The following is a 14,832-nucleotide window of genomic DNA, read 5'->3' on the forward strand; positions in this document are numbered from 1 at the left end:
GTTAACTGTCCATGGATTTCTATAAAAATGGGACTTCAACAGAAACCTAGACACAGACCGCCAAGAACCCAATCAAGGTATGTAACAGTCATACACAATCACATGTTGATATTTACTTTGTTTAAATTCTCGAATTCTAAAAAAAAGGTACAACAAAATAACTTTTTTTATTTGGATTTTTTTTTCGGATTGATGCTACCGTTTTATCAATAATCTCACCATAATGCAAATTAAGGTAACGCGTCTGTGGATATTTCAAAATTTGGAGATAAATTATTTAAAGTATTTTACAAGTATGAACAATAAAATTGTTAAGTCTTGCCTGTTCCTAAGAATGTTTTAAAGATACAGAGCATGATCTACTCAAGTTTAAGATTAGTTTTTATGCAACGAAGACTACGTATGCATTTAAAGACAAAGAAGTTTACTAACAACAACGACTTGTATAAAAATATCGGTAGTTCTAACTTACAAAATAAAATTAATGCAAGGAGCTAATGAATAACTTACAGATAACAAGCATCATGAGGATTCTCATCTGTCTCCTTTTGGCCTGTATTGCTAATTTTTGTGGCGCCTACCCCTACGGTCCCAAAATAAAGGGAGGTAGTATTGGTTCCTCCGGTGATTGGAATGAAATGGTTGCCATAGGAATTCAAGGAAGGGACGGTGGCGGCGGTGGAGGTGGTGGCGGTGCTGGATGGGGAGGCGGAGGTGGTAGTGGAAGTGGCGGTGGATGGGCAGCCATAAGTGGTGGTGGTGGAGGCGGAGGCGGCGGTGGCGGATGGGTAGCCGGAGGTGGTGGTGGTAGAGGAGGAGGAGGAGGAGGAGGCGGATGGGCAGCCGGAAGTGGAGGCGGTGGTAGAGGCGGAGGTAGAAGTGGCTGGGGAGCCGATGGTGGTGGTGGTGGTGGTGGTGGTGGTGGAGGAGGAGGCGGATGGGTGGTATCTGTCGGAGATGGCAAAGGCGGCGGGGATGGAGGCGGTGGCACAAAAGTTGATTTATCGACAGTTATTACTGCTTTAGTAGACGCAGTGGTTAAAAACAAAGATGCTGGAGCAGAGGCTGGTGAAAATTGGTTCATGGCAGGAGGAGGTGGTGGTGGAGGTGGAAGTGGTTTTGGCGCTGGTGGAGGTGGAGGTGGAGGTGATTTTGTAGCTGGTAGAGGTGGAGGTGGTGGAGGTGGAGGTGGTTTTGAAGCTGGTAGAGGTGGCGTTGGTTTTGGAGGTGGTGGAGGTGGTGGAGGTGTTGAATGGCAAACAAGTGCTGGTCCTGCAGTAGGTGATCAAGGTGGTGCAGGTTGGTCAGTGATAGAAGCTGGTGGTTTTGGGTCAGGTGGTGAATGGGACGGAATTGCAAATGGCCCTGATATGGGAATTGGAATTGAAATTGGTTCAGGTGCTGATTTGACAGGACCAGGATCTAACTGGATTGAAGGACCGATTGGTCCAATTACAGGTCCTGGATTTCCGGCTCCAAATGTAAGTGTTTACATAACAAGATTCGTAATGCAACAAAATAGTTCGAACTAAGCGAGCATTCATTTATTTTCACGGAACGTGTGAAGATAAAGGGAGTTACCACTACGGTGTATTTTTTTCCATGTCTGGTCTTATTTTTTCTGGGATTATATTATTTTGATCCTTGCTAGAATCTTGGTTCCTCTTGATTACTCTTGATCTCTTAATCTACAATATCAACTGTTTTTGTTTAAGTTCCATATTGTGTGTTAAATTGTAGTAACTTAACTGTAAATGTTCATCAATAAAATATGTTTCATCACTATACCTCGCTCCATTGGGGGTATATAGTGATAGGACTGTCTGTCCTTCCGTTACACAGATTGGTACCAATCTCTTATGCATTACTTTTCCTATACCACTGAATGGAATTACCAAAACGTTCACAGATCAGATTATCTATAAAACGTCAAGATAGTGCATCTCCTATTTTAAATTTGATCTGAAAGTTTGTTTTTGTTTTCAAGGTCATTGGTCAAAATATGCATGTTATCAAATGGGGGGTGGGTGGAATCAACAAAGACAATAGCATTGTTTTCTGTTTTACAGCGAAGGCTTTTTGGTAAATCATACGGAAAATATGGAAAACCAAAGGTGTATAAAACATACAAAAAAGTATACTCAAAAGTAGGTATTTTGTTTTAATTAATATTGACTTGATTTTCAACCAAAAAAACTTAGAATAACTGTTTTGTATGGGACAATTATAATGTTTTATATGACGTAATCAGATGTATATCAAATTAACACCATGAACAAATTAAATACTTAGACTGGCTGGTATAAATAATGTTATCAAGAAAAGCCTACGTAAAACACAAATATTTGAAACTTTCTGCATTTGATTGGTAGATTATTTTCAAGTGTGCACCACATGCGCACTGGAATATTTTGAACGGAAGGAAATATTGGAGTCAATCCATATAATCTAGTATTGGCATTGATGACGTAAATGGTCAAGAAGTGTTAGTGAAGTCACTGTTACTTGATTAAATCATGACTGACTACGATATGATAAACGAAAAGCTATAATCCAATCAGGAAACTCGTTACTATTGTGATATATTATTTAATGATATCTAATTGGTTATTCATTTTATTACAGAAAAAGAAGGTAAGTGAAATATTCTACATCAGTCTTTAAGTATTGCATAAAATTGTTCGATATGTAAATAAATATTTTTTAACCAATAATTTATGTTAAAATTATTTCTGGAACACTGTCGCTGTTCATAGCCAGGAATAAAACGATAATAAGCGTAAATAAAGTTGCAGAGCTCATTACATCCGTTCAAATCCCAATTTACACAAAAATATATCGTATGATACTTTTCAAGCACTGTGAATCTATTTCTCAGTTTATTTTGTTTACTTTGTTATGCGTAATGAACATTTTACATGAATTTTATATTTTACTTATTGATTTTATTCATGAGACTATAGCAGTTCTCTTTTTCTCATTTTAGGGAGGATATTGATATGAAAAATGATGAAACTTCATCAAACCCAAATGCTCTGGAGTGTAAATAAAATTATTTTTATGCAAATACATCTTATTTTTTAATAGCTACGAATTAACAACATTTTTTATTGTCAATTTCAATCTCTAGTTTCTATTTGTTTACACAAAAATGACCATTACAATGCACACAGAAAAAAATGAAATATCAGTTTAACTGTAAAAATCAAATCTTTTAAATATTGTATGGGATACATATATTCGTAGATGTGGGTAAAATAACATGATATATACCACCCATAGTATACAACATGCGTAAACCAATTGAAACATAAAATAAAAGTAAAAAAGAGTTTACCTTAAGCAAATTTAATTTTAAGAGAGATCATGCAAATTTGCAATTATTCAAATATTAGGAATTTTCATTTTCACTTTTTTAAGGGTCTGTTTCATGTGTAGTAAAGCTTATGCTTAAAATAAGGTACTGCGTTTGTATGTAAGATTATCCAAATTATCGTAGATTCCTTGTTCTTTCATTAAGGAGGTAGACCTTGGATAAGGGACATAACTCTTGAAATCAGTATTATGTTTGTATCATATTCAATTTCATCAAAGCCTTTCAAGCTTTTCTCTGAAACAGAATGAAATCACTCCAAGTTACTTTGATGCTTACATGAGACTGTTGTAAAATGATGAATACAAACGTTCGAATGATTTCTAAGAGTTATGTCCCTTACACTAGGTCTACCTCCTTAAACATTCATGGCGATGCGTTCTACATTGGTTGGGTTGGTTGCGAATGTAATGTTGTACCAAAGGTCAAACTGCTTTTACCCAATATGATATTGAGTCAAGTTCTGGTTACTTGTCCTTCTTTGTCAACACTGTTGCATAATCTTCGACTGCGTCCATTAGGATTTTAAAACTATAACTTTTACATTTTTTTAAAGCAAAGGACTATCACGAAAAATCTCGCAGAGTTTCAATTAACATGTACTCGTCTGATTTAAAGCTGTATGACAATATTTAAGTAGTATACATAAGAATCATGGAAAATGTAGTTCATGGTTGGAAAGCCTACATATTTTAATATTTGATAATTTGTTTAAAATGTTATAGTTAACAGAAAATAGCATGTTCACAGGTGATAAAATTATATAGAATGTACTGTAGAATTCTAATTTAAGGGAGATAACTCTGTAAATGGCACTAAATACAATAGAAACTATTGGATTTTCCACGTGGATGATTTCGTTAGAGTAGACAGTTTGGAATAAATAATTATTTATTTCATCAGATAGACCTATAAAGCAACTGAATAACAAAAATATAAATATGTAGCCTTTTTAGGTATATCACATTAACAGAATTTGCATGATAATTACAAAGACTACTACTTAAATATCCTATTATTTACCCATTACAATTGACTAAATAAACTAACAGTGGGAAAATTATACAAATCCAAATCTGCAGTTTTAAATGTGCTATAAGGGCCGGGTGACTTGTTTAGAAATTATAACATTATTAAGAAAAGTTAACCAACAACGTTCTACACATCTTGAATTTTATAAATAAGCTCGAGCTAACAGAACAAGAGAGAAAAGCCATAAATCTAAGTTAGCTATACAGGCAGTTCAATTAAAACCAACAAAACATTTAGACGAAGAGAAGTGTTTCCAATTATCCAGTTATCAATTCTCTTTACATCGCAGACAAAAAGGCAATACCAGCTTATATCAACTTTGAACATCGTAAACGAGGAATTCCCAGTAAGCGCGAGTCATAAGCTCGCGTTGATTACGTCCCTGCCCTTTGTACACACCGCCCGTCGCTACTACCGATTCGGCGATTTAGTGAGCGCCTCGGACAAACTCCAAGGCAGCTCCAGTTCCGTACCGTTGACATTCCTCCACTATTCTGGAATGGCAAAAGTAGTGCAGGCATGGAAGAGACCAATGCTCCGGAGTTTGCGCCTCGGATTGGACCCGGAAAGATCGGCAACGACCGTACCGCTGTGTGCCGAAAAGACGTGCAAACTTGTTCTCCTAGAGCAAAGAAAAGTCGTAACTTCAAATGTTTGTACAATATGTTTTATATATTGATGGATTGGTTTCAATTAAAATCAATTTGATAACTAGTGTACTTGGTTTTTTTTATTTAAAGGTTTCATTTTTATGATACTTGTGGTATTTGGAAGCGTAACATTGCATTGATGTGTGTCTAAAAGTCATCGTGTTATTCCAATAATTAAGGCATGTCATTTGGTGTGTTGTGTCCATATTTTGCTATTAAAATTATAATGGAATCGGAGACAGTTTCATTGAATGTATTAGAAATTTGTAAAAGTATAAAACTAATTGAATTAAAAAGAATGACTATTAAAAAATGTTAAAAAAAATCTTCGTTGAACATGACAATTTGTTGTAATTGAAGTAAAGAAAATAATAAGACAAATGAGAAGAACCCTGAAGAACTTTACCCACAAGGCACAAAACATTACATTACCACCAAAAGCGCGCAGCAAACATGAAATTGAATCGACAGGTGTCTGAGCATAAGTCTTGCTTCTGGTACAACCCATTATTTAAGCTACATACTAAAATCTAAAGAGTCTTGTGTAGGTTTGCCGCAAATTTTATGGTATAAAATTATAAAACCCTCTAAACCATGACATGTGTAAAACAGGTCGCTTATGCACGACAAAACCGAAAGTATCACATTATTACCTATCAGGGAGAAGTTGCATATCATATGCTGAACGTTTCCCATGAAAGATCGACAAAATTTCTCAGAAGGAAAGATTTTCACGTGTAAGCCAAACTGATAAAAAGTTAAAATAAGAGGAACTCGAATATGAAATTGCAACATCATTTTCAAATGAAGTCTACCTCTGTTTCGCTACTTTAATGCATTTTTTAGAAGAAATAATCGTCCTTTTGACGAGGAACATGCAAAGTTGGTAGTACTTTACCACGGTTACACAATTAACTTCACACTTTCGAGAATTACAGCCCTATTAAAAATAAGCATAAATTGCATTTTTGTTACAGTTGGTATGAAATTATGAGGGTCAAGGTGTATGATTTTGTTGTATCGTCGAGCTGTACTAAAAAACCATCCAGAAAAAAGTTTGTTTGTTTGTTTGTTGGGGTTTAACGTCCGAGCAGCAATATTTCAGCTATATTCAGACGATGAACATGAAATTGATGATAAAATGAACATGAAATGATGATGAAATGAAAAAGGGATGGGACACAAGGACAATGGGGTCGACAAATTTTGATTCCCACAGGAAATAGGGAGAGATGGGTAGCATCCTGTGGCGGAGCCCTATGGTTCCTACTCCGGGAGAATACCACAGTAGGGTTCTTTAACGTGCGAGGAACGTGACATCTTTCCCAACACGGTGCACCACTATGGTTTGCGGTCAGGTTTTCCGTATTATAGCCTGACAACCCCAGCATGTAACACGCTAGGGGTACCCCATTCCACCACCTGGGGCACACATCCCAGTTGCTCTGTGGGCAGAGCGCCCTAGCCCCCGGCTAAGGTTCTGGGCACTATGTAGTCGCCTTTTACGACAAGCTTAGCGCTGCTGCAGGCCTATTCTTTTAACACCGGACCTGCACGGGGAGAAAAAAAAAGTAATTTGAGATAGGAGAAACAGATACGATCAACATTATACCATATGAAACCTAACCTATATAAAATGAAAAAAACAAAACAAAACTAAATATCATTAACTTAATTATGGTCATAGCGTAGATCTATGTATCGTCGTAGAATAATCAAGGGAACCAGGTTTGGGTTATAGCGATAATAAAAATGTAATCCAGGGACAAAGGCCAGACATGGAAAACAGACATACAAAAGACAACAAAGAACATGAAGTAACTAAAATCATTCATACAAAGTAACAAAAGCAAATAAGCAACTCGGACTCCACTAAAAACTGGGAGCATGAACCAGGTGCACCGGTAGTGTAAGCGTCCTCTGCTTTTCTAAAAATACCCGCCGAGTTGCACATAAAAAGTCAAGTCCGTGGTAGACGAAACAGGAAGAAAAAACTATGACACGTTGCATAAATCAGTTTTCATGGTGCAGATGGATACACCATAACGATCCACGAGTACATGATGACGACCATAAAACTTCCGTAGTGATGACTTCAATCTTGTAATCTTGTAGCAATATAACCCTGTTCCAGAAGCTTATTGTTATATTAAACTGTGTCTCCAACAAACAAGTAATGTTTTGCATATTGTTATACCAACATGGTGGTATTGCTTTATCAATTATGAATTGTACTTTTTAAATACGAACATTGTATGTTTCTCAGTTTAAAATATATTTTAACAAATAGAAAACCAAAATGCGATGTATTTCATATTTTACAACCTTCTTTATTACCTTTAAAATCTAACTAGCTTTGTTTCCCTTTTATTCTGTTTTGTCATAAATTTCGTCAAAAATAAGATTCAATTTAGCATTAGTCCTTTAAGTAAAATATTTCAAACATATTTGATGTCATAACATTTTGCAAGTACCTCAGTCAAATAATTACTGAAATTATAAAATAATTTGAATTTAATTTTATGTTCAATTCAATAAAGATGGATAGGTTATTTTGACCTTTCTGTTGTTCGAACGGTTTGTCATTTTGATTTCTGCACTAAAGTTGACCAAAAATTGATCAATCGGGCAAAAACATCTTATTTTAACAAATCAAATATAATTAACATAACCAAAAAGTGCATTATTACCGTGTTTAACAAAGATTAAAGATGTGTAATCGATATTTGAAATGTATACTAATTAGTATTTGTTCAAAATAGGAAGTTCCGCAAGAACACAGCGGTAAAATTCGTATATGATTAATGGTCAAATTATCGGATAGAAGGTGGGAAATGGTCTAAATCTTTGTATAAAAGTAAGACCTTAAAAGATATCTCGGCACAGAAAGAATAACTTCTAAAAAGGTTAGTATTCCTTAATGAAAATAACAGCACGTTTAGCGCAAAGAATTGTTCATAGACTTTCTTTATCTATAACAAAACTATCTATAGGAAAACGTTGATATATTTTCAAAGATATCGGATATGACTTTTCATGCCTATTTTGTAAGTAGTTCATTGTCTTTTGTCTTTTTATTTAGGTCACTACAATGAGGACTCTGATTTGTTTTGCTTTCGTCTTTACCGCTGTTTACGGCGCCGGGTTTCCTTACCGTCCTCAGGTTGGTGGAGGAAATGTAGGTCCCGGTCCAGGATGGGGTGCTGATCCAGGTAACATGGGAGGTGATCCAGGAGCTGCTGGTTGGAACGGTCCAAATGTATTCCAAGATCCAGGACTTCAAGGAGGAGTTGCACCTGCAAATCCCGCTGGTGGCAGTGGTACTACTGTTGACATAGCAACGGTAATAACTGCTTTAATAGATGCAGTTGCACAAAGCAAACAGACTGGACCTGATCCAGGCAGTGATATGTTGACGGGTGGTGCCGGTGGCGCGCCAGGAGGGGGACAGCCTGGTGGTCCTGGATGGCAAGATCCTGCAGGTATGGCAGCTATGGCAGGTATGGGTGGAGCTGATCCAGGATGGCAGGACCCTGGAAATATGGGAGCTGCAGGCCTAGTAGGAATGGGGCCAAGTGGTCCAGAAATGGAAGTAGCTGTTCTTCCTTTAATGGGAGGAGGAGGTGCTGGCGGAGGCGGGCCCGATATGGGAATGGGACCGGGAGGTGCTTTAGGAGGACCAAATTGGCAGGAAGGACCTATGGATCCATTTGAAGGTGCTGCAGATCCACAGGGTCCAAATGTATGTATAGTACTACCAAGTACAATATGTAATACATTTTTAAATGTTACTTGAAAAAAAAATACTGTAAACTTTCTACTTTTCTTTTAAATAACTTAATCGTTTACTCTGAAATAAGATGCTGTCAAATACGTTTAGATTGTTAGTACGTAAAAATTTCTCATTGATGAGTAGTAGCTGTCTGAGGTATCACACAGCATATAGAACAGCATGACTATAACGAGAACAGATATGGACTACTTTGTGTAAAATAAATATATATATATATATATATATATATATATATATATATATATATTGATTGAATATAACATTTCACGCTCTATTCAGGAGTTAGCTGGACCAGGAGGAGATCCTATGGCTGGTGGACCGGGAAGTGCCTATGGTTACGTAAGTAATTTGTAGTTTTATCAAAGCTACAAAATGTGTTTTTTCTTTATCCATGAATCTGTTTTATAACTTGTTCGAATAATATTTAGAGTAGAGACCCCTGATCATGCACTTTTCGGAAGTAAACAGTGTGATAGTTATTGTTCACAGTGTGGTACGAATTTGCCAGAGAACAATTAAGACTAAAATTATTTTAAATGTCAGTTTCTTACAAAATTGTCTTCTCGAGATTTTTCCTCTAAAATGATTGTGTTTTAATAGTTTTCGACTACATGTAGTGCCTGTTTAGTTTTCAAAACTTTTTGTCAACTTAGTTTTGAATTATCAGGTATGATGCTAAATGTATTCCGGTTAAAACTATAATACTATGTTATTTTGTAGCAAAAACAACCATACGGAAAACCAAAAACTTACGGTAAATCATATGGGAAACCTTATGCTAAACCATACGCAAAACCACAATATGGAAAACCAAAATATGGAAAACCCCAATATGGAAAGAAGTACGCTAAACCACTGTACGCAAAGGTTTACAAGAAAGTCTATGCAAAGGTAAGTGCTATAAATAGGTCAGTGAATGTTTAGAAGATAAATATATTTCTACATTACGCATTAATTAATAAGATTAGAGTATACACCTTGGTACATCATTCTTAAACAGTTAAAATTTTACAATGATCAGTTGAACTAAGACTGAAGACATAATTTCGAAGTTTGTTTTCTATGAGGCTCAGATTTGTTCATTTGAATGTTATTTTATATGGAATATTCTATATATCGACTTAATTTTCCATTTCTGGCCATTTACAACAAACCTTATTGATCTCATTAATGGTTTGTTTTTGTAATATTTCAGCAAAAAAAGGTAAGTAAATTGCATAACCACGTGACTTATTCAGATAGCAATATAAAAGTAATAGATATTCATAAGTTGGCATTGAGTTTCAGATTTAATGATAAGAAAATTATTATTATGCATTGATATGACCCTTTATAGAAGTATCATACATGCAAACTAATTCAACTTCAAAAGAACCCTGAAAGTCATCAGAAAACCTACCTAAGGATTACAACTTTTTATCAGACAGAAATAGGATTTTCAAAAGGTTCACACCATTTTACTTGACAAAAAACAAGCACTGCAAAAAATGGCATAATCATACTTTACTTTGTCCGTGGTTTCTAATTACAGTTTTGTTTTGTTTTTCTAGGGAGGATACTAAGATAATAGACTGACAGACGAGGATAATCATGTCTAATCCACTACTTAAGTCTTTCAATAAACAATCTTTGTGCAACAGATCATCTTATTCTGTTTTATTTTTTTTTTTATTTTTTTTTGTTTCTGCATCAGTCACAAAAGTACATAGGTTATACAATAACCTTTACTGCCAATCAATATAAAATTCAGGCACTGCCTGTGGTAGAAATGACTCGCATTGTTGAAAAACTCATCGAACAGTGTTTTCTTCCGGTCTGCATACACTATCCTTTCTGTATTCAGACCTGCATTTTTTAAAATATTTTTTTAAGAAAACCATACAAAATCAACCTAATCAAGAATGAATTCTTGAAAAGTATCAATCATAAATAAACTATCAAAATGTATGTCATACGTACAACAGCAGAAGACAAACTAAATCTGGTTTTAAAGTAGTCAGTAACTGTTTCGGAATCAGAAATAAAAATGAACTTAGTAGGTTTCGGTTTGGCAAAAAAAATATGAAACATATCGTATTCGTATGATTTTGTTTTGTTTTGTTTTGTTTTATTTATTTATTGGTTTGATTGAACATCGTGATGACATATATAAAACAGTGGTACATACATACGTATACTGTTGCAAATATCCGAAGTGTCTTTTATATTGAGAGTATCACGTGTTGTATAGGTATCTAAAGACTACATGTAAATAATGCTCAATCCAACATTTACAATAGTAAGTATACTTTCCACAAGTGACAAGTCACATGAACTCTTCGTCGGTATAGGCCGATCCCATGTCGGAATACATTCCATTTAAGTCGTCCTCTGGAAAATCGTCCTCCGGAAAATCTTCTTCATAGGTATCATCAGATGATAAACTGCTTTCGTCGTTATACTTGTTGTCGGCATTAGTACCAACATTATGGAACTCTCTTCTTTGCCGCCTTCTACAATTTATGGCTGGCATTACTGCTGATCCATTTCGTTTGTCATGAGGAACAGTCTTCCTTGATGATTTCACTTCTCTTTTTCCGCTTTTAGTCTGGTTGCTGTCTTGAATAGGTGGCAGGATTGCGGGTTTGTGGTATGCTCTGGGATGCCCTTTAGGGAAGAAATCTTTGTCGTAAATGTCTGTCGAAGCTGAAATAGAACCTCGAGGATAATTTGATCTTCTTGTTTCCGATTTCATGCTAGCCTTTAAACTTTTAGTAAATCTTGCAAAATGAATGATTTTCTGGAAGCGCTTCTTAGCATGCAGTTGCTTTTGATATGGTAACAAGTCTTCTAGAGTAAAGCCGTTTTTCTCGAGCAATTCTTCGACGGTTTTATTGCTGACAGGATCCTTAGCAATAAGTGAGGCCTGCCCCTGCTGGAAGAGAATTCGAGCGCACGATATGTATCCATGTTTGGCTGCAACCAACATAGGAGTGTACCCATCTCTGTTTACAGCATCAACTTTTAGACCTAACCTCCGAAAATGTCGCATCAACGTATTGACACCAATGTCATTTCCAACCATTGCGCAATACATTAAAGGACTGTTACCTGAAATATAAAGTGGGGGGGGACTTTTAACTCAGCTTTCACTACTTTTAATTCCATCATTATGTTTAGAATTAGGCTGATGCTGTATTCAGTCTGTTGGTTCGGTCTTAATAACTTTTACTGCCAACGGAGAGCAGTTTTTTTTTAAATGTGTTTACTTTATGTCTTGATTGCAGTGCTCAGTGGATAAAAATGAAGCATAACAGAGACTGGTATATTCTAAATCGTGTTTGTTTTGGAAAGTTATTTGTTTTTTACATTTACCTCATTCAATCTGTTAAGATGATTAATTAAACGATTATGTTCTTATTGTGTTTTACTTTCATCGCCTTTTTTGTGATTCTATTTGCTATGGCAAGTCGATATGCTATCATTTTTTTTCAAATAGAAAAACATTAATTTTATTCATATTAATAAAATTATATAATTTTAATTATTATAAGTCTAACAATAATGTAATCACATTTTCACTGTTTGTTTTCGTTGGTTGTGCAACATAAGACTGAAGGAAACATTTCATAGGACTTTACTTCCGTGTTTCCCTTTGTGCGTCTTCGAAAATTCCAGCTTAAAACGCCAGTACTTATTTTCTTGAAGTCCGACACGAAGGATAATCAAAATGTAAAGAACTATGGTTCTGAATAGATATCGTGTATTTTAGTGTCATTACCTTTATCATCGTGCAACTCTGGATCAACATCGCTCTGTTTAACGAATATATCCACGAGATCATTACATCTTTTCTCGCATGCGTGGCTTAGAGGGGTTCGGTGGTGGTCGTCGGACAGGTTTATGTCTGCACCATGATACAACAATAGCCTAGTTACCGATGTTCTTCTAAACTCTTCCTGATAATATAAGAGAATGTTGCTTTGACAAGACAGTAAAAATGAAAACAGTTTATACTGAAAATTATTGTAAGAACTAGATTTTCTAGTATTGACGAGTTTCGTTACTTCATAACTTTTTTGAGTAATTACTGCTGCAGCTCCTTTGACATAGTCTGCATGGTCGCTTGTGGATTTGGTTTTCTATTTTTATATTTTTGGTTGTGAGTACTTTTTGTATACAATTTATTTTTTAATCTTGAAATTCCCTAGTATTTGGCTCTAACGAGCGGTTACTATTTAAAACACATGTACATGATTAGTATTTCGTGTATTTTAGTTAATTGTTTTGTTTTTGTTGTTTTTTTTTCAACATAATTGAGAAGACCTATCAAAGAGTAATCAAGGAAACCAAGAATATAGCGGTAATCAAAAGAATGTAATCCAGAGACAAAGACCAGACATGGAAAACAGACATATACAACAAAGAACATAAAGTAACTAAAATCATACATACAAAGTAACAAAAGCAAATGAGCAACTTTGAGTCCACTAAAAACTGGGAGCATGGACCAATAATATATATTATAAAATCAAAATATACCCTTTTGAATGCACAGTTAGTTGCTTCCCCAGGAAAACAAGCATTATTTAGAGGCAAACACCAGGCTCCTCGCAGCGGCAGACGTTCGTTTTGTTTCTCAATAACCGCTGCAGACAGGCCTTTCGAAATCCTCGGACATTATTCAAATTAAGCATCGTCAATATCATAAGCGACCATAGGATTGCTAAAATAAAGACTCGGGTCACCAGCGGCGGATATGCACAATATATGAGTAAATTGCCGCTTATGAAATAAAATAAAGACAGATTAGATTATCTAAATTAACTCTGTAATTGTGCAATTATCAAAAGACGATGTAAGTAATTTGAAAAAAAAATATTTCAACGTATGTTTCTTTAAATTTGAATATAGATCCTTTTGTGGTAAGTTGGTGAGCATGCTCAATAGACATTACGCGAGGTAGGGCTTGGGTAGAACAAAAAAATTTTCCTCGCGGAAGTGTCTATTGAGCATGTTCTACGCTTGTTCATCGACTACCCCACCGTTAGCACAAAAGGGTATATTAAAACGTATTAAAGTGAATAAAATAACGTCAAATTCGCTCAGTCAGTCAAAAGACAGAAGACGTCACTGGTGACCCGGGGTTACATTTGAGAGAAACATGTTGAACAAAAATATAGTGACTTTCGAACGTCAGACGCTGTTTGGAGCTTAGGCCAACACATGCACATACCTTGATAGAACAAACAACTATAAGAGCCGTCTTTCCATTGAAATCCCTTGCGTTTACGATATTTCCAGGTGCTGCCTCTAATATAAAACGAACCAGGTGTTGTTTGCCCTTTCTGATGGCATCAAACAGAACTCGTCCATCAGAATCATCTGGATATCTATCCTCCAGATTTGTACTCATTGCCTTGATTAAAGATCCAATGTATGTGAACTCGGATATGTCCACTGACTTTCTTGGTGTAGTCCTATCTTTCCTATATTTTTTGTTGATATTGGACATATTTTGATGTATTTTATGGCTGTTTTTAAGACTTACTTATATGTATTCACGCAGAATATTGTTTGATCAGTGTGAAAGTATATAAAAAATAATCAAATCACTGTTGTGGAGCTATGCAATACTAGAATTAAGGAGATACTTTCACGCTATATGAAATGCCATCTCCATTTCCTTAATTATATTTGTTAAAGTAACGGACATGGTCCTGCTGAGATAATGGAATTACAATTTTCTGACTTTCTGATATCAGTCATAAATCCTTACAATATGCAGTGGGAGGAATGTGATTTCAGCGGGTAATGTCAATTTTTGGATAATGGTTCGTTAAAGTGCTTCCTATGTAAAGTAGGTGTGTTGAGAAAACTGATTATACCAAGGAATGATTTCATTTACAACACAAATTAATAAAACAAATACACAGCAAATGGCTACACTTATATTTTATTGCAAATTAGAAGCTTGTTTCCATGTATGTAAAGGGAAAGATAAA

At 35.4% G+C, this 14,832-nt stretch overlaps 3 protein-coding genes across 3 annotated transcripts; 2 read left to right on the top strand and 1 right to left on the bottom strand.

Annotated features, from left to right (window-relative positions):
- LOC148625668 (uncharacterized) lies at nucleotides 1–2,998 on the top strand. The gene is made up of 5 exons (XM_088571066.1): nucleotides 1–77; nucleotides 513–1,481; nucleotides 2,070–2,147; nucleotides 2,626–2,634; nucleotides 2,987–2,998. The coding sequence occupies exons 2-5, from the start codon at nucleotides 525–527 to the stop codon at nucleotides 2,996–2,998; spliced, it is 1,056 nt and encodes a 351-aa protein (XP_088427192.1). The 5' UTR covers nucleotides 1–77; nucleotides 513–524.
- Nucleotides 2,999–7,840: 4,842 nt separating this feature from the next.
- On the top strand, nucleotides 7,841–10,471 carry LOC148625669 (uncharacterized). The gene is made up of 5 exons (XM_088569337.1): nucleotides 7,841–7,961; nucleotides 8,138–8,797; nucleotides 9,128–9,187; nucleotides 9,569–9,739; nucleotides 10,399–10,471. Exons 2-5 carry the CDS (start codon nucleotides 8,147–8,149, stop codon nucleotides 10,408–10,410), a joined length of 894 nt encoding a protein of 297 aa, XP_088425463.1. The 5' UTR covers nucleotides 7,841–7,961; nucleotides 8,138–8,146; the 3' UTR covers nucleotides 10,411–10,471.
- Nucleotides 10,472–10,953: 482 nt separating this feature from the next.
- On the bottom strand, nucleotides 10,954–14,342 carry LOC148625670 (uncharacterized). The gene is made up of 3 exons (XM_088571067.1): nucleotides 14,064–14,342; nucleotides 12,609–12,786; nucleotides 10,954–11,938 (listed from the first exon to the last, which is right to left on the bottom strand). The coding sequence occupies exons 1-3, from the start codon at nucleotides 14,340–14,342 to the stop codon at nucleotides 11,154–11,156; spliced, it is 1,242 nt and encodes a 413-aa protein (XP_088427193.1). The 3' UTR covers nucleotides 10,954–11,153.
- Between the last annotated feature and the right edge of the window lie 490 nt (nucleotides 14,343–14,832).

The sequence above is a fragment of the Perna viridis genome, chromosome 2 (genome assembly GCF_037379345.1).
Source record: "Perna viridis isolate PV_CMFRI_1.1 ecotype Kerala chromosome 2, ASM3737934v1, whole genome shotgun sequence".
Taxonomy (NCBI): Eukaryota; Metazoa; Mollusca; class Bivalvia; order Mytilida; family Mytilidae; genus Perna; species Perna viridis.

Bases quoted from the DNA above. Each gene is read 5' to 3' on its own strand.
- LOC148625669 (XM_088569337.1), top strand. From the start codon at position 8,147: ATGAGGACTCTGATTTGTTTTGCTTTCGTCTTTACCGCTGTTTACGGC. The intron at 8,798-9,127 runs GTATGTATAGTA...CGCTCTATTCAG, and splicing joins CAGATCCACAGGGTCCAAAT to GAGTTAGCTGGACCAGGAGG. The intron at 9,188-9,568 runs GTAAGTAATTTG...GTTATTTTGTAG, and splicing joins CGGGAAGTGCCTATGGTTAC to CAAAAACAACCATACGGAAA.
- LOC148625670 (XM_088571067.1), bottom strand. From the start codon at position 14,342: ATGTCCAATATCAACAAAAAATATAGGAAAGATAGGACTACACCAAGA. The intron at 12,787-14,063 runs GTATGTGCATGT...TTATATTATCAG, and splicing joins TAGTTGTTTGTTCTATCAAG to GAAGAGTTTAGAAGAACATC. The intron at 11,939-12,608 runs GTAATGACACTA...TTTATATTTCAG, and splicing joins AGAGTTGCACGATGATAAAG to GTAACAGTCCTTTAATGTAT.
- LOC148625668 (XM_088571066.1), top strand. From the start codon at position 525: ATGAGGATTCTCATCTGTCTCCTTTTGGCCTGTATTGCTAATTTTTGT. The intron at 1,482-2,069 runs GTAAGTGTTTAC...TCTGTTTTACAG, and splicing joins CTGGATTTCCGGCTCCAAAT to CGAAGGCTTTTTGGTAAATC.